General features: G+C 46.5%; 1 protein-coding gene across 1 annotated transcript; it reads left to right on the top strand.

Moving 5' to 3' along the window:
- Positions 1-3723: 3723 nt before the first annotated feature.
- On the top strand, positions 3724-5424 carry LOC127295048 (probable glycosyltransferase 6). Its single transcript, XM_051324963.2, has one exon. It carries the CDS (start codon positions 3838-3840, stop codon positions 5236-5238), a length of 1401 nt encoding a protein of 466 aa, XP_051180923.1. The 5' UTR covers positions 3724-3837; the 3' UTR covers positions 5239-5424.
- The last annotated feature ends 8727 nt before the right edge of the window (positions 5425-14151 follow it).

Genomic DNA, 14151 nt, shown 5'->3' with positions numbered 1-14151 from the left:
GTATAAACCGAACCGATTTAACCGGTTTAACCGAATGCGCAGTTATAGTGACATCTTGCCTTATACTATTGACTACAAGGGTTACAATAGAGCTAGAGATACCTATAGTTATACATATCTTTACTATTAAATTGCAATAGGTGGCTGCCTGGTGTCACACTTGGACCTGTATATGCGGGTTAATGTGTGGGCTAAGAATTGAAAAGCACGACGGCCCAAATTCCACACAGTCCAAAGGCTAAGAACAAAAAAAAAACGCAGCCCCAAATCGCACGCGCCCATCCTCCCGACCTCCCCCCATGATTTCATGCTTCTCCTTTTCTTTTCTTTTTCCCTGCCTAAACGAGCCAGATCTCGTGCTCCCGAACAGATTCCGCCGCCAGATGGTAACCGTGGTCTTGCCCCCGGGATAGGACCAATGGCGAGGCATCAGGCCGCCGCTTTCTGCTGAGCAGAGGACGCGTACGTCTCCTGTCCGTGCTCTGGCGCCGGCGAGCACGCGCGTGCATCTCTAGCAGCTGCGTGTGGTCGAGGGGTGATGGGGCTGGCCTGCTCGTTGTGATACTAACCTGAGGGAGGATTAGGCTCGGCTGCTCGGGCGCGCGGTTATTGAGGTGATGATTTTTTTGGATAGATAAAGAACATGATGATTTTTTTGGATAGATAGAGAAGAACATAGAGATGTTATATTCTGTTCTGGCTCATGCTACTACTGCTCGATGTGCTTGCGTGGGGGACTGGGCTGCTCGACTGCTCTGCTCGGTGCTACTAGATATGTTTTGTTGCCGCGGCCGATCTTATGTTTTGCTGCTGAACTTGGTTCTGCTGGTAGCTATTAATTGGATTGATGTGTAGTTGATACTAATTGAATTTTATTGCTACTACTTGCTAATTGCTAACTTAACGTTTGTGTTTTTGTTGATTATTTGCAGATGGAAGGAGGCCAAGGTTACCTCCACTTACTGAAATTGGAAAGCTGCTTTGTAGATAATGCTAACTGTCATCGCACAAGTGGTCTATAACCATTCTGGATGCTCACAATCTTTGTGTGTCCTTGAAGATTTGCAGCCTGAACAAACTGTGTTACTCAATATGAGATTATGAGGTTTCGATGGAAGCATACCTATAGCAGAGATCAACAATGAATGAATTGAGCAATGGAACATGGTCGACAGTAGATGCCTTCGTCCGTCTTTCGTTTCAGGAGTGGGATATCATGCAATACAGCTTGAAGAATGCCGAGCTTATGGGCCATGTCTCAGGCCATGTCTCCAAAGAAAAAGAATTGATATGCTTCAGGCTCTAACGCTCTAGGACTGAATTTTCCTATGCTCCTTTTGTAAGCAAGTGGTTGATTTTCTTTTTTGTGCGCACCACGCCGCGGCGGTTGCTCTTTAGGGACAACTCTTCAACTCCGGCAAATGGCTTAGAGCAGATTGATCTTCGCTGAGTCAATCCCCTACAAAAAAATTGGTTTGCGTGTGTAGCTGCCCATGAAGCTTCGCCGAAGCATTCGCATGCTGATGCGGTTCTGTATGCGGAGCAAACATATGGAGTTCAGTTTGAAAATTACTCGAGTGAAAATTTCTAGCTGGTAGCGCACGGAAAACAATTCCCGCCAACAGCTCCTTCCCGCAAGGTTACGGCGTAGCTCTTGTCACATGTTTGCACTGTCGGACGTGCGGCTGTCGGCTCGGGTGGAGATGACAATGTGCGGTTACATGACGAGGAGGAACATCCGCCCGCTAGAGAACATGCAAAGCCGGTGAAGAGGAGCAGGCTGCGGAGCGGGCGGCGACCTGCGCTACCTGCACCGGCCGATGATTTTCCAGAAGACAATAGGGAGAGGATAATATTTTAAAGAAGTGAATCATATTCTATCCATTATATTTTCTCTTTCAGTAATTAATGTACATGGATTAAGCGAGATGCTAATACTGACATTAAAAAGCAGCTGAATATGCATTTGAGAATCTTCCATCATTTTCCATATTATTGTAATGCACTTCCATGTGTCGCTTCATCAGTACTTGTGGATTTGACGAAGCTAAAAGGTACTCAACTACGCAGAGGGTGGAAAATGAAACACAATAGGGAAGCAATATAGTCGGAGACTTGGAGTGGTGCACAATAGAAAATAGGTATTTCACGTCATACCTAGCCATGGGAAGCTCGGCCAGGCCCGACCCGGCCCGAATTTTTTGGCCTTGGTCAGACTCGGCCGAGTTTAGGCTCGAGAAATGCATCAAATAAGGAAGAGGCCCAGGCAAAGACCCGAGGCCCAATGGGTATTTCATGTGATGGGCCATGCTTGGCCAAAATTTCAGGCCCGATGGTAGGGCCGGGTAGGGCCTAGGCACAGGTTTTGCGTCGGGCTTTGTTAGGCCCGACTGAAGCACAGCCCGAAGAATGCCTGGGTATATTTCACGCCATGGTGTTTTGATATATGTTGAAACTTGAAATACATAAACACTAATTTTATTGTATGAAGTTTAGGTTGCAACTTGTAGTGTATACTGCTCCTCCTGATTAGAACAATTCAGAATGGCTTTTAATTTAATAATGTATCTTGATTTTTTTTATCATATACAATCTGTGATCTGGAGTTCTAAAATTTGTGATCTAGAAAATTGAGCATTTAGAGGCTCTCAAACTTGTAAAATTATTTTAGAAATTGCTAGATATTTCATAATTTACGAACTACGAGGTGTGAGTGGAAAGCCCACCATTATTGCGATATCTCTAGATTTGAGAGAAAGAGAGTAGCAGCCATGATTTCTGACTGATTATGGTTTTGGGTAGCACATAACTACCACAAGAATAAAATACACGTGTTTTTAATCAGATGCAACGTATTTCTAAAATAGATACATCGTAGATGGATGTATACATGTGCTTATTGTTTTCACTTTTATACCGTCAGATGTTGCTGGGAAGTCTCTTGAACTTGTATATATGCTGATGTGACCACTATGATCAAATGCTCCGTCTCATGACTGAAGTTAGTGAATTTTGTAATTTAACCATCATTTTAATATTTTTAGCCGTGGCAACGCACGGGTATTTTACTAGTACATATACATATACAAGACTACAGTAGGTATTCTACCAATGGCCAGCCATGTCACGTATATATCTGTTTTTTTTTTCCTGAAGGTGATATCGCATATAAACTCACCAGGTTTATTAGAGTATCCAGCGCATTTACGTTTTAATTAGAGTATCCAGCGCATTTAACCGTGACACCGTGCTAGTTGTGAAAACACGAGAATAGTAAGTAGAGTACATCCGAGCATACGCATACGCCTACGCAGGTGCACAGCTATAGCACAAATAATTCTGTCCATAAAGTCGTACAGTTGCAGAAGTGGATCGTAGATGCAGAATAAGTCCAATCAACACGTTGATGCCAGCAGTCAGCAGGATCGGGAAGGAGAGCCGCCCGCTGCGCAAAACCCAAAACCCGTTCCAAAGCCCGCACCGACCAAAGCAAACCGCGCGACGCGCGGCACGGGCACGGGCACGGGCACGGCCGACACACCCCCACGAGTCCGGCACGGCCGTCTCCTTCACTGGCTTCAGTTAACTGTAGTCAGAGCAGAGCGGGCCGCCCACGCCGCTTCCGCTTTCGTCGGCGCCGCTGCCGCTGCCGCATCGTGCTCCGCAGTTTCAGCATCTCAGTTTCAGTCGAGTGAGTCGCACTCCCCTCCCCCCGCCCCGCCCCCAGTTTCCTGTCGAGAAAGCCGAGCCGCCCCCACTTTCTTTTTCTTTCGCCTCTGATAAAGCAGCCTCCTCGATAAAACAGCACCAGCGAGCGACTCACTCTGCGACCGGCTAATGGCGTCCGAGTCCACATCGTTCTGCGTCTCGTCGGGGCCAGGAGGACCCAAGGTGAGCGCCGCGGCCAAGCCGCACGGCCACGTCGTGCTGCCGGGCCGCGTCCACGACGCGCTCATCTTCGCGGCGGGCGCCGTGGCGGCGGTGCTCCTGCTCCTGGGGACCGCGTCCTTCCTCTCGCCCACGCCCGTGCCTAACCTCGTCGCGTTACGTTCCCCCGCGGTCTCGGTCTCGGTCTCGGTCTCGTCGCACGGCGTCGCCCCGGGGCGCACCTTCTACGACGACCCGAACCTGTCGTACGCCGTCGGCCGTCGCCACCTCACCGGCTGGGACGCCAAGCGCGCGCAGTGGCTGCGCCTGCACTACCCGCGCGGCCTCAACGCCAGCGGCGGCGCGGCGGAGCGCGTCGTCATGGTGTCCGGGTCGCAGTCCGCGCCCTGCAAAGGCGCCGGCGGCGACAACCTGCTCCTGCGCTTCCTCAAGAACAAGCTCGACTACTGCCGCCTCCACGGCGTCGAGCTCTTCTACAACACGGCGCTGCTCCACCCGGAGATGAAGGCGTACTGGGCCAAGATCCCCAACGTGCGCGCCACCATGCTGGCCCACCCGGAGGCCGAGTGGATATGGTGGCTCGACGCCGACGCCGTGCTCACCGATATGGACTTCTCCCTTCCGCTCCACAGATACAGGGACCATAACCTCATCCTCTACGGCTGGGAGAGGGAGGTGTACGACGCCAGGTCCTGGTTGGGCCTCAACGCCGGCGTGTTCCTCATCCGCAACTGCCAGTGGTCGCTCGACTTCATGGACGCCTGGGCGCGCATGGGCCCCGCCTCGCCGGAGTACGCCGACTGGGGCAAGCTAATCGGGGAAGCGCTCAATATCAAGGCCGACAACGGGTCCGACGACCAGGCTGCGCTCGTCTACCTGCTCCTCAAGAACCGCAACAAATGGGGCGCCAAGACCTACCTCCACAACGACTACTACTTCCAGGGCTACTGGGCGGAGATCGTGGATCAGCTGGACGACATCGCGGCGCGGTACCTAGCGGCGGAGCGACGCGCGCCCGGGGCGGCGGCACTCCGCCGGAGGCACTCGGAGGGCGAGCACGCGCGCTACGCGGCGGCCAGGAACGCGGCGGTCAAGAGGAGCGTCCCGGGGCCGGCGGGCGGCGGGCAGACCGGCTGGCGGCGGCCGTTCGTGACGCACTTCACGGGGTGCCAGCCCTGCGGCGGCAAGCCCAACGAGATCTACTCCAAGGACACCTGCGCCGACGGGATGCGCCGCGCGCTCACTTTCGCCGACGACCAGGTGCTCCGCGCCTACGGGTTCCGCCACGAGGGACCGCTCAGCGACGACGTGCGCCCGCTACCGTTCGGCTACCCGGCCGCGCGGCATTGAGGCGCCCTCCCTGCAAATCGACAGTAGTAAAAAATATCTCATCAATGAATGTTGCTCCATCTCGCTCACTGCAAATCGACACTAGTAAAACAAATCTGATCAATCTGGTAAATTGGTAAATACCAGCGAGAGAGATTTGAGCCTCATTTGCCTCATTTTACCTGGATTTGTCCTGCTCTTCATCTACATTCGTGTTTTCTCTTTCCTTCTCAACTACACAGGTGAGTAGTATTTTAACGCAAACTGGTACTCTCTCCGTCTCTGATTTAGATGTATCTAGACACATTCTAATTTTAGATATATTTATTTTAGTGGCAAGTAATATGTATTGGAGGAAGTACTACGGAGTAGTATTTTTTTTATTCAGTAGGTACATACGATAGTTCAAATTTCAGGCGCAAATAAGAACAAGTTTCATGCGGTGAACCGTTGTTTTGCGGTGTGAAGAGTGTCGCTTTTAGCTTGAGCCATACCCATATCAAAACATAGATAATTCAAATTAGCAACAACATTTTAATCAAATACATAGTCCTGCCAGGTAGCAAACAATGCACGGAAATTTGGTTGGAAATGATGTCGGATCAAGAAGAAGCTTCACCATTGCTGCCGTCGCCGTTACCACCACCAACACCACCATCAACAACAGATCTAGCTGCCTTTTTTTTACCTTTCTTCCTTCTAATATCTTCGCCCTTTTTTTTAATCTCCCACCATTCTTTTGCTAGAGGATCTACAGTGTTCGTATCCATCATTATCACCGGTTCTCCTCCTTTTTCTTCTGGAGTCAGATCTTTTCTATCTTCAAACTCTGCCTTCCGCCACTCATCTTCTCTAATTACTTCCTACTTGCTTATCTTATCACGTTGCTTCTCGGCCAACTCCAGTCTAGCTTTCAATTTTTCTTGCGACATATTATGCTTGGCCTACATCATGCCATCGATCTTCGAAGTTAATCTTTGTTGCTCGGCCATTCTCTTCACCTCTAGCTTCAGTGTCATTTTTTCCATCCGGCCTCCCTTTGTTTCTTCCTCCCGTCGGTGCATCACCGCTACCATGGCCATCCAAAGAAATGGGAGCACCTTTTTGTGGAGGAGGAGCCCCTTTGTCCCTCAATTTCCACTTCTCACTATGTTCTAGGAAGTTCCAACAATGGTGAGCAACATTCTTTGATCGCATCATACTAGCCTCGTAGAGATCTCATTGTGCGGGTTGATGGCTCATTGGTCTTTGGCCACAACCAATGAAATTTCTCCTCATTTTTTCCAAGGGTTTGACCATTGCCGCTCATCGCGTCTAGAGACACACTCTCCCATGCCTTCAACAAACAATGTGCACCTCTGTGTAATTCGTGGATTGTTCGGAGAAATCTTTTTTGCCGGCTTGAGCAGCGTCAAATGCTTCCTCATCCACCTCTTCGCCCGCGTCGGCATCATACTCTTCATCGAATGCTTCGAGTGGTGTGCAATGAATGTCGACCTCATTCTTTTCTAGCGTATTGGAAAATGAGGACAGAACAACGTGCAAATTATCGGTTTGTGATAGCTGCATAGTCCAACATCTATACTACATGTTTAAATCTCATATTTGTTACGAAATGGATAAAATATCTCTCTATCTTTGCCACTAATGATTAATTACCACCGTGTTGTGGAAATCTTCTCTTTAATTGTTTCCTATCAGGAATATACACTTTTATGGCGAAACCTGGGATAAAGAAGAATCAAGAGTTGTCAATACTCCCAACTCAAAGGCCTCGCGAAGAAGACATCTAGAGAGTTTAACGAGCAGTGATACTGGCAGAGCCCACCCGTATGGCCACCTGTATCAGCTGCCACTGCCTCGGTCAAGTCAACCCTAGCAACTTTCGTGAAGGGACCCTTATATAATTCGACTCCCAGACACCGCAAAACAGAGAGAGTCCTAGTCGCCAACACCACATCACATCTGAGGAGGAGATCCATCACTGAGCCGCCACCATCACCATCTCCACATCCATTCTCCACCTCCATAGTCACAGACCATGTACTTCTAATCTTGATCTCCGCGATTGGCGATATTTTAAGAGTATTTGATATTTATATTGAATTCATCTTTGCAATTTTTATGATCGTTGATCTCGTTATGAGTGAGTAGTCCTCCCGGGCTACGGGCTTGGGTGAAGCCTAGCAACGTTTATGTGCATCTTTTAACATTTGAATATTGTGTTGAGTTCGAATCGGATTTTGTCATTGTTTATCATCTCTTGCCTCGATCTAAAGAGTTGTTAGGTACAAAAGTTCTGAGGATCGATCAAGGTACTCAGGAGGTATGAGTGGTGCTTCAACATCTAGATCAAAAGCCAGCGACAGAAGTGTTAGTAGAATAGAGGACTTGAGATCCACTTGTGGTCGCGGCAACGTCACTATACACTACAAGAAAAGTTATGATACTCAACGTCCAACTTTCCTCAAGTATGGCCCCTTTTACGTCGCCTATGGGCCTAACCCGACGATATGGGTTCTGTGGTCCAAACTGCGTCAGGCAAAGTTCTACCATGTTTTTTTTGGTTCGTCGCGTTTGGGCGCCCTTCCGCCACGAAAAATCGGACCGTTGCAGAAGTGTTTTCGGGAGGTCGTTGACTGCTGACGTTATGCAAACTGACACGTGGCAGACGCCGTTAACCGGCTGAAACCCCGTGGTAGATGGTAGGCCCACACAAGGCCTGCCACGCCTTAAGCGGGTCGGCCCATTTAGTTTGTGGGCCGGGCCAGCTGACTTAGTTTGACCGGTCAACTATATAACTGGGCTGGTCTATTAGGTACGTGGGTCGGGCCTAACCTCTAAGGTTGACTGGTCAAAACTTAAAAGGGCCGGCCCACTAAGCACGTGGGCCGGGCTGAATGCCTTCATTTGACCGGTCAAAGGATAGCTGGGCGGGCACACTGAAAAGGTGGGCCGGGCCGAATGTCTTTGTTTGACCGGTCAACACGATAAATAGGCTAGCCCAGTAAGCATGTGGGCCGGGCCAAATGCCTTTGTTTGACCGGTCAACAGGCAAACGGGTCAGCCCACTAAGCATGTGCGGCCCACTTTCCTGTTATCGGGTCGGTCCAGTTAGTAAGTGGGGTCCACTAAAGCAAGTGGCCTAGCCCAATAAGTTAGTGGGCCGGCCCAACAAACTTGTGGGGCCCACTTTCCTGCTATTGGACCGGCCCAGTCAGTAAGTGGGGTCATTGATAAAGCAATTGGGCTGGCCCAATAAGTTAGTGGGCTGGCCCAAAAAAAGTGGGGCCCACTATCCTGTTATCGGGCTGGCCCAGTTAGTAAGTGGGGCCCACCTTAAAGCAAGTGGACTGGCCCAATAAGCATGTGGGGCCCACTTTCCTATTACCGGGCCGGCCTAGTTATCAAGTGGGGTCCACCTTAAAGCAATTGGGTTGTCCCAATAAGTAAGTGGGCCGGCCCATTTAGTTGGTGGATTGGCCCATTAGCCCACTGCATAATATATGTGGGCCTAGTAAGGCCCAATAGTCTTGTTGGGCCGAGGTGCGTGAAGCCCATTGATACTTGTTGGGCCGGTCCATCAGCGAATTGCTATGTTAAGATGCCGGCATGTTAGGCGCTTTAGGATTTAGCGGGCCGGCCCATATGTGATTTCGCTTAATTGGCCGTTGCCAGGATGGGAATTTGCCCAACAACGGCCGATTACATACTGAGAATATTTACGCAGCACATTATTTCAGTCGGATAGCCTCACTTACCACAAGCACCATAGAAAGAATGCGCGAAAGAAGCATAGAAACTAACTAAATATTACATCAGCTGCAAGACTTTGAAAAAATATTACAGAAACCAGAGAGATTGAATGGTAATTAAACCCTAGCAATACAATGAAGGGATTCGGCAATCTTTTATGTTTTCCGTGCAGCACCTATATCTGAAACAAATACATTACAAGTTAAGACAACAACAATGAAAAGGCAAAGACACTACAATGTTGTTTGCCAAAGAATTTGAAACTCACCATTTCCTCGTTATAACAAGATCATTGTAATGCACAGAGATAGTCTACCGGTATGGGACTAATATAGACTACCAATAAGAAAATAAAGAGTGCATGCCGCATAGCAACAGCCAGCACATTTTAACGTGGACAGATGGCAAATAATAAGCTGTGAGCTTCCTATTGATGTGTATAATCTATACCAACATAAAAAATGTGACGTTCTAATCATTAAGCAGCAGAGATAGTGCAAGATAAACAAGCAATCGAATTATTTTGTGGCTTATATAACCGAGAACGTCAGAATAAAACAACAGACTTACTACTGTCAAGTCTCATGCAGCTCACCATGTTGATACACTCGTTGATGATGTCCAATGTTGCCCTTATTTATAAACGAAGTTTTTTGTTACTCTGCATCAAGAAACGATCAGTCATGCACATGCGAGTTCCAGCATGATAAACAATATGTATGTACTCCCTTCATCCCAGTGGTATTCATGCATTAAACACCGAAAATAGTGAGCGATGGGCTACATAATTACACTGTATATGTGGCTGGAATCTCTCAAGAATGTGTGTTCATGCATATATACACACATGCCTATGGCAATACGAAAGGTACAAGTACTTGAACCAGAGCAGCAGTTACTGGCCTGCCTTATGACAAACCAGATAGATACACTAGTTGTATCATTTGAAGTGCAGCAAAAGCAGACCAACATGTTATGTTACTTTAAAATTGACATGAACTACTACATAATAGAAGGAACTTACTTTTGTAACAACGAATGAACCAGATAGTAGTTACAATGTCAACAACTATAGAGCAGTTAATGCAAACCAACACGCTCAATTACTTAAATTAGCCATGAACTAAATCATAGCAGCATTTTACGGTCATAGCTAGTAATAAACCGTAAAGGTATTATAATCTGAACTTTGTTGTGCAAGGAATGCTAATCAACGCGTTTAGGGACTTAAAATACGTAACATGCAGCACATAGAGGGTAGTGAATGAACTGATAGAAGACAGTTAATTTAGTAGCTCACGACGAACCAGGTACAAATAATAATGGTATTAATTGTACAGGGAATACAGAGTAACGTGTTCAGTGACTTCAATTTGGCACGAACTACGTAAAAGGAGGTTGTTACTTTTGTAACAAACAATGAGCCAAATAGAAGTTAAGATGGCTAAAGCTATAGAGCAGGAAATGTGAACCAACATGTGCAATTACTTAAAATTGATCATGAACTAAATAATTGCAGGATGTTGTTGTAATAGATAGGAATTAACCAGATAGGAATTATAACAGCACCATTCCTGAACTTATAGTGAAGGGAATGAAAATAAATACAGGACATAAATTTGTAATGAGCAACACGCAGAGGATAATTAATGCTGGAGCTAAGGATGGACCAGATACTGAATATAGTGGGATCACCTGTGAACTTGTAGAAGAGCTGAAGAGGAAATTCAAACCAATATGTTCAGCATTCCATGTGTGAGTGCCATGCAAAGTAACAAAAGCGAGTTAATATTGCAGCGTTTGAATAACCCGATGGCACACAAATTTATTATCGAAGTAGCTAGTGTGATGAGTTTAAATAAATTTGCACTGCACGATAGCAGAGCGATAGCATGCATGAACTAATAGTAGTCAGTTACTTTGTTAGCTTACGACGAAGTAGATAGAAATAACAATGGCATCACCTGATGTACAGGGAATGCAAACCAACATGTTCAGGGAGTACAAAATTGGCATGAACAAAATAGTAGCATGCTATAATTTTTGTAACAACGACTGAGCAAGATAGAAGTTATAATGGCTACATCTACAGAGCAGGGAATGCAAACCAAAATGTTCAATCGCTTAAAGTTAGCAATGAACTAGAAAATAGCAGGGTGTTACTGTCATAGCTAGGAATAAACTTAAAGAGCTTCAGACAAACAAGCATCTGAACCCAGAATATGGCGCTAAAAACAAGGGACTTACATTATGAGAAGCACTTTGTGGGAGTCACTGCAGATCTTCCTGGGGTTGATTGATCCGGTGATGAAGTACAATACATGTGGTACTTGTGGTTGGAGAGACGACCATTACACTTCATGGTTACTTATCACATCTGCAAAAACGTAACGGCGCGTCGTTAGCACAAACAGGTTCCCCTAATATTAAGCAAGAACTTGCAGGCAGCAATAGAAATTGACAGTAGAAGAGTTGAGATAGGTGTGGATCATGCACGATGCTGGTGAAGCAGATCTGGTTCATCCACAGCGGTGTCGGTGATCTAGATACGATGCGGTGGACGACGGATCTGGCGAAGCGGCTCCGATGGGGTGGACGATACCACAACTGAAGCGACTGTGGTAGACTGCTGGATGAGTATATGGTTTCGAGGTTCGGAGGGGATGATCCTGTCCGGTTGATGATGGCATCGATGAAGCGGCTCCGGCAGACAGCCGGATGAAGAGGATCGCGTGGCCTCGGGTAGGCCAGGGAAGTCCAGCGGGGATGTTCCGGTGCGGTGGTCATGGAGGTGAGAGAGAGAGGGACTTGGTAAGTTCCGGTGGGTGGTCTCAGAGTAGAGACTGAGGGAAATGAACTTTTTTCGGAGGGTTTCCGGGGCTAGGGAGGTGGTGATAAAAAAAATGATGGGCAGATGATACGTCTCCAACGTATCCATAATTTCTGATGTTCCATGCTTGTTTTATGACAATACTTACATGTTTTGCTCGCACTTTATAATGTTTTTATGCGTTTTCCGGAACTAACCTATTAACAAGATGCCGAAGTGCCAGTTCCTGTTTTCTGCTGTTTTTGGTTCTAGAAAGGCTGTTCGGGCAATATTCTCGGAATTCGACGAAACGAAGACCAAACATCATGATTCACCGAGACGGACCAGGACACCGAAGGGGAGGCCTGGGGCCCCCACACCATAGGGCCGCGCGGGCCAGCCCCTGGCCGCGCCGGCCTATGGGGAGGGCGCCCTGGCGCCCCTCCTGCGCCGCCTCTTCGCCTATATAAGCCCTTTCGACCTAAAAACTCGATACCAATTGACGAAACTCCAGAAAGACTCCAGGGGCGCCGCCGCCATCGCGAAAATCCAATTCGGGGGACAGAAGTCTCTATTCCGGCACCCTGCCGGGACGGGGAAGTGCCCCCGGAAGCCATCTCCATCGACGCCACCGCCTCCATCATGCTCCGTGAGTAGTTCCCCCATGGACTACGGGTTCTAGCAGTAGCTAGTTGGTACTCTCTCTCCCATGTACTTCAATACAATGATCTCATGAGCTGCCTTACATGATTGAGATCCATCTGATGTAATCGGTGTTGTGTTTGTTGGGATCCGATGGATGATACATTATGATAGTCTATCTATAAAGTTTGTGAAGTTATTGTTGCTGCAATCTTGTTATGCTTAATGCTTGTCACTAGGGCCCGAGTGGCATGATCTTAGATTTAAGCTCTATACTTATTGCTTAGATTGTATCTACAAGTTGTATGCACATGTCTATGTCCAGAACCAAAGGCCCCAAAGTGACAGAAATTAGGACAACTGGAGGGGAAGGCGTAGGTATGAGGATCACATGTTTTCACCAAGTGTTAATGCTTTTCTCCGGTGCTCTATTAAAAGGAGTACCTTAATATCCAGTAGATTCCCTAGAGGCCCGGCTGCCACCGGCTGGTAGGACAAAAGATGTTGTACAAGTTTCTCATTGCGAGCACGTACGGCTATATATGGAAAACATGCCTACATGATTAATGAATTGATATTCTTTCTTAATGCTTTGAATCCTGTCAATTGCCCAACTGTAATTTGTTCACCCAACACTTGTCACTTGTTATTGGAGAGTTACCACTAGTGTAGATCGATGGGAACCCCGGTCCATCTTTCATCATCATATACTCGTTCTACATGTCATTGGAAGTAGTATCAACTATTTTCCGGTGCCATTGCTCTGTATTCACTTTCTTTGTATTCTTTGTTACTATTGCTCTCATATTACTGCTGCTTTCACATCACCCCTGTTACTAGTGCTTTTCCAGGTGCAGCTGAATTGACAACTCAGTTGTTAAGGCTTATAAGTATTCTTTACCTCCCCTTGTGTCGAATCAATAAATTGGGTTTTACTACCCGCGAAGACTATTGCGATCCCCTATACTTGTGGGTTATCAAGACTGTTTTCTGGCGCCGTTGCCGGGGAGGCATAGCTCTACTCATAAGTTCACCTGGGGAGTACACTCTACCTCTCTCTTTGTTTCTATTTTATTTTATTTTGTTTTGCTTAGTTTATTTTTGTCTAGTTTATTTGTGCTTAGTTTATTTCTGTCTAGTATTACTTTGCTTAGTTTCTTTTTGTCTTTTTTTATTTTTCTCATATACCCAAAAATCCATAAAAATTTGAAAAACCTAAAAATTAAAAACTGCTGTTATGGGAGAACCCATAACCTACTTGGAGCTTATAGAATATTATAATAATTATAGAGAATCAAGAACTGGTAAAGTAATGAGTGCTATGATAGAAAAATTGAATACAATTGCTAAAATTTTGCTTAAACGCCATGATATAAATTGTTGCTCTGAAGAGGATACTAAACATCTTAAATTGTGGCTTTAGTGAAGAAGTTTTAATTAAGAACTATAATTGGAATAACTATATACATCTTGGGTTCGAAGAGGTAGAACAATTTGTCTTATTTATGGGAGCCTCTGAGATAGAATCCTTCATGGTTAAGAATTATGAAACTTGTGTTGTTTCTAAGGACCTTAAAGATTATGTCTCTTCTATCCTTAATTTTTGCAATGAAAGTTACAGTGATAATCCTTATATCATTGATTATAAAGAGAGACTCATTAATGCACAAGAATGCACTCACAATTTGCAGGGACCTGTGGAAGAAGAAATTGATGAACCTGAAAGC

Source organism: Lolium perenne, chromosome 4 (genome assembly GCF_019359855.2).
Source record: "Lolium perenne isolate Kyuss_39 chromosome 4, Kyuss_2.0, whole genome shotgun sequence".
In the NCBI taxonomy this organism is placed as follows: domain Eukaryota; kingdom Viridiplantae; phylum Streptophyta; class Magnoliopsida; order Poales; family Poaceae; genus Lolium; species Lolium perenne.
This window is presented reverse-complemented; position numbering and strand designations above follow the sequence as displayed.

Bases quoted from the DNA above. Each gene is read 5' to 3' on its own strand.
- LOC127295048 (XM_051324963.2), top strand. From the start codon at position 3,838: ATGGCGTCCGAGTCCACATCGTTCTGCGTCTCGTCGGGGCCAGGAGGA.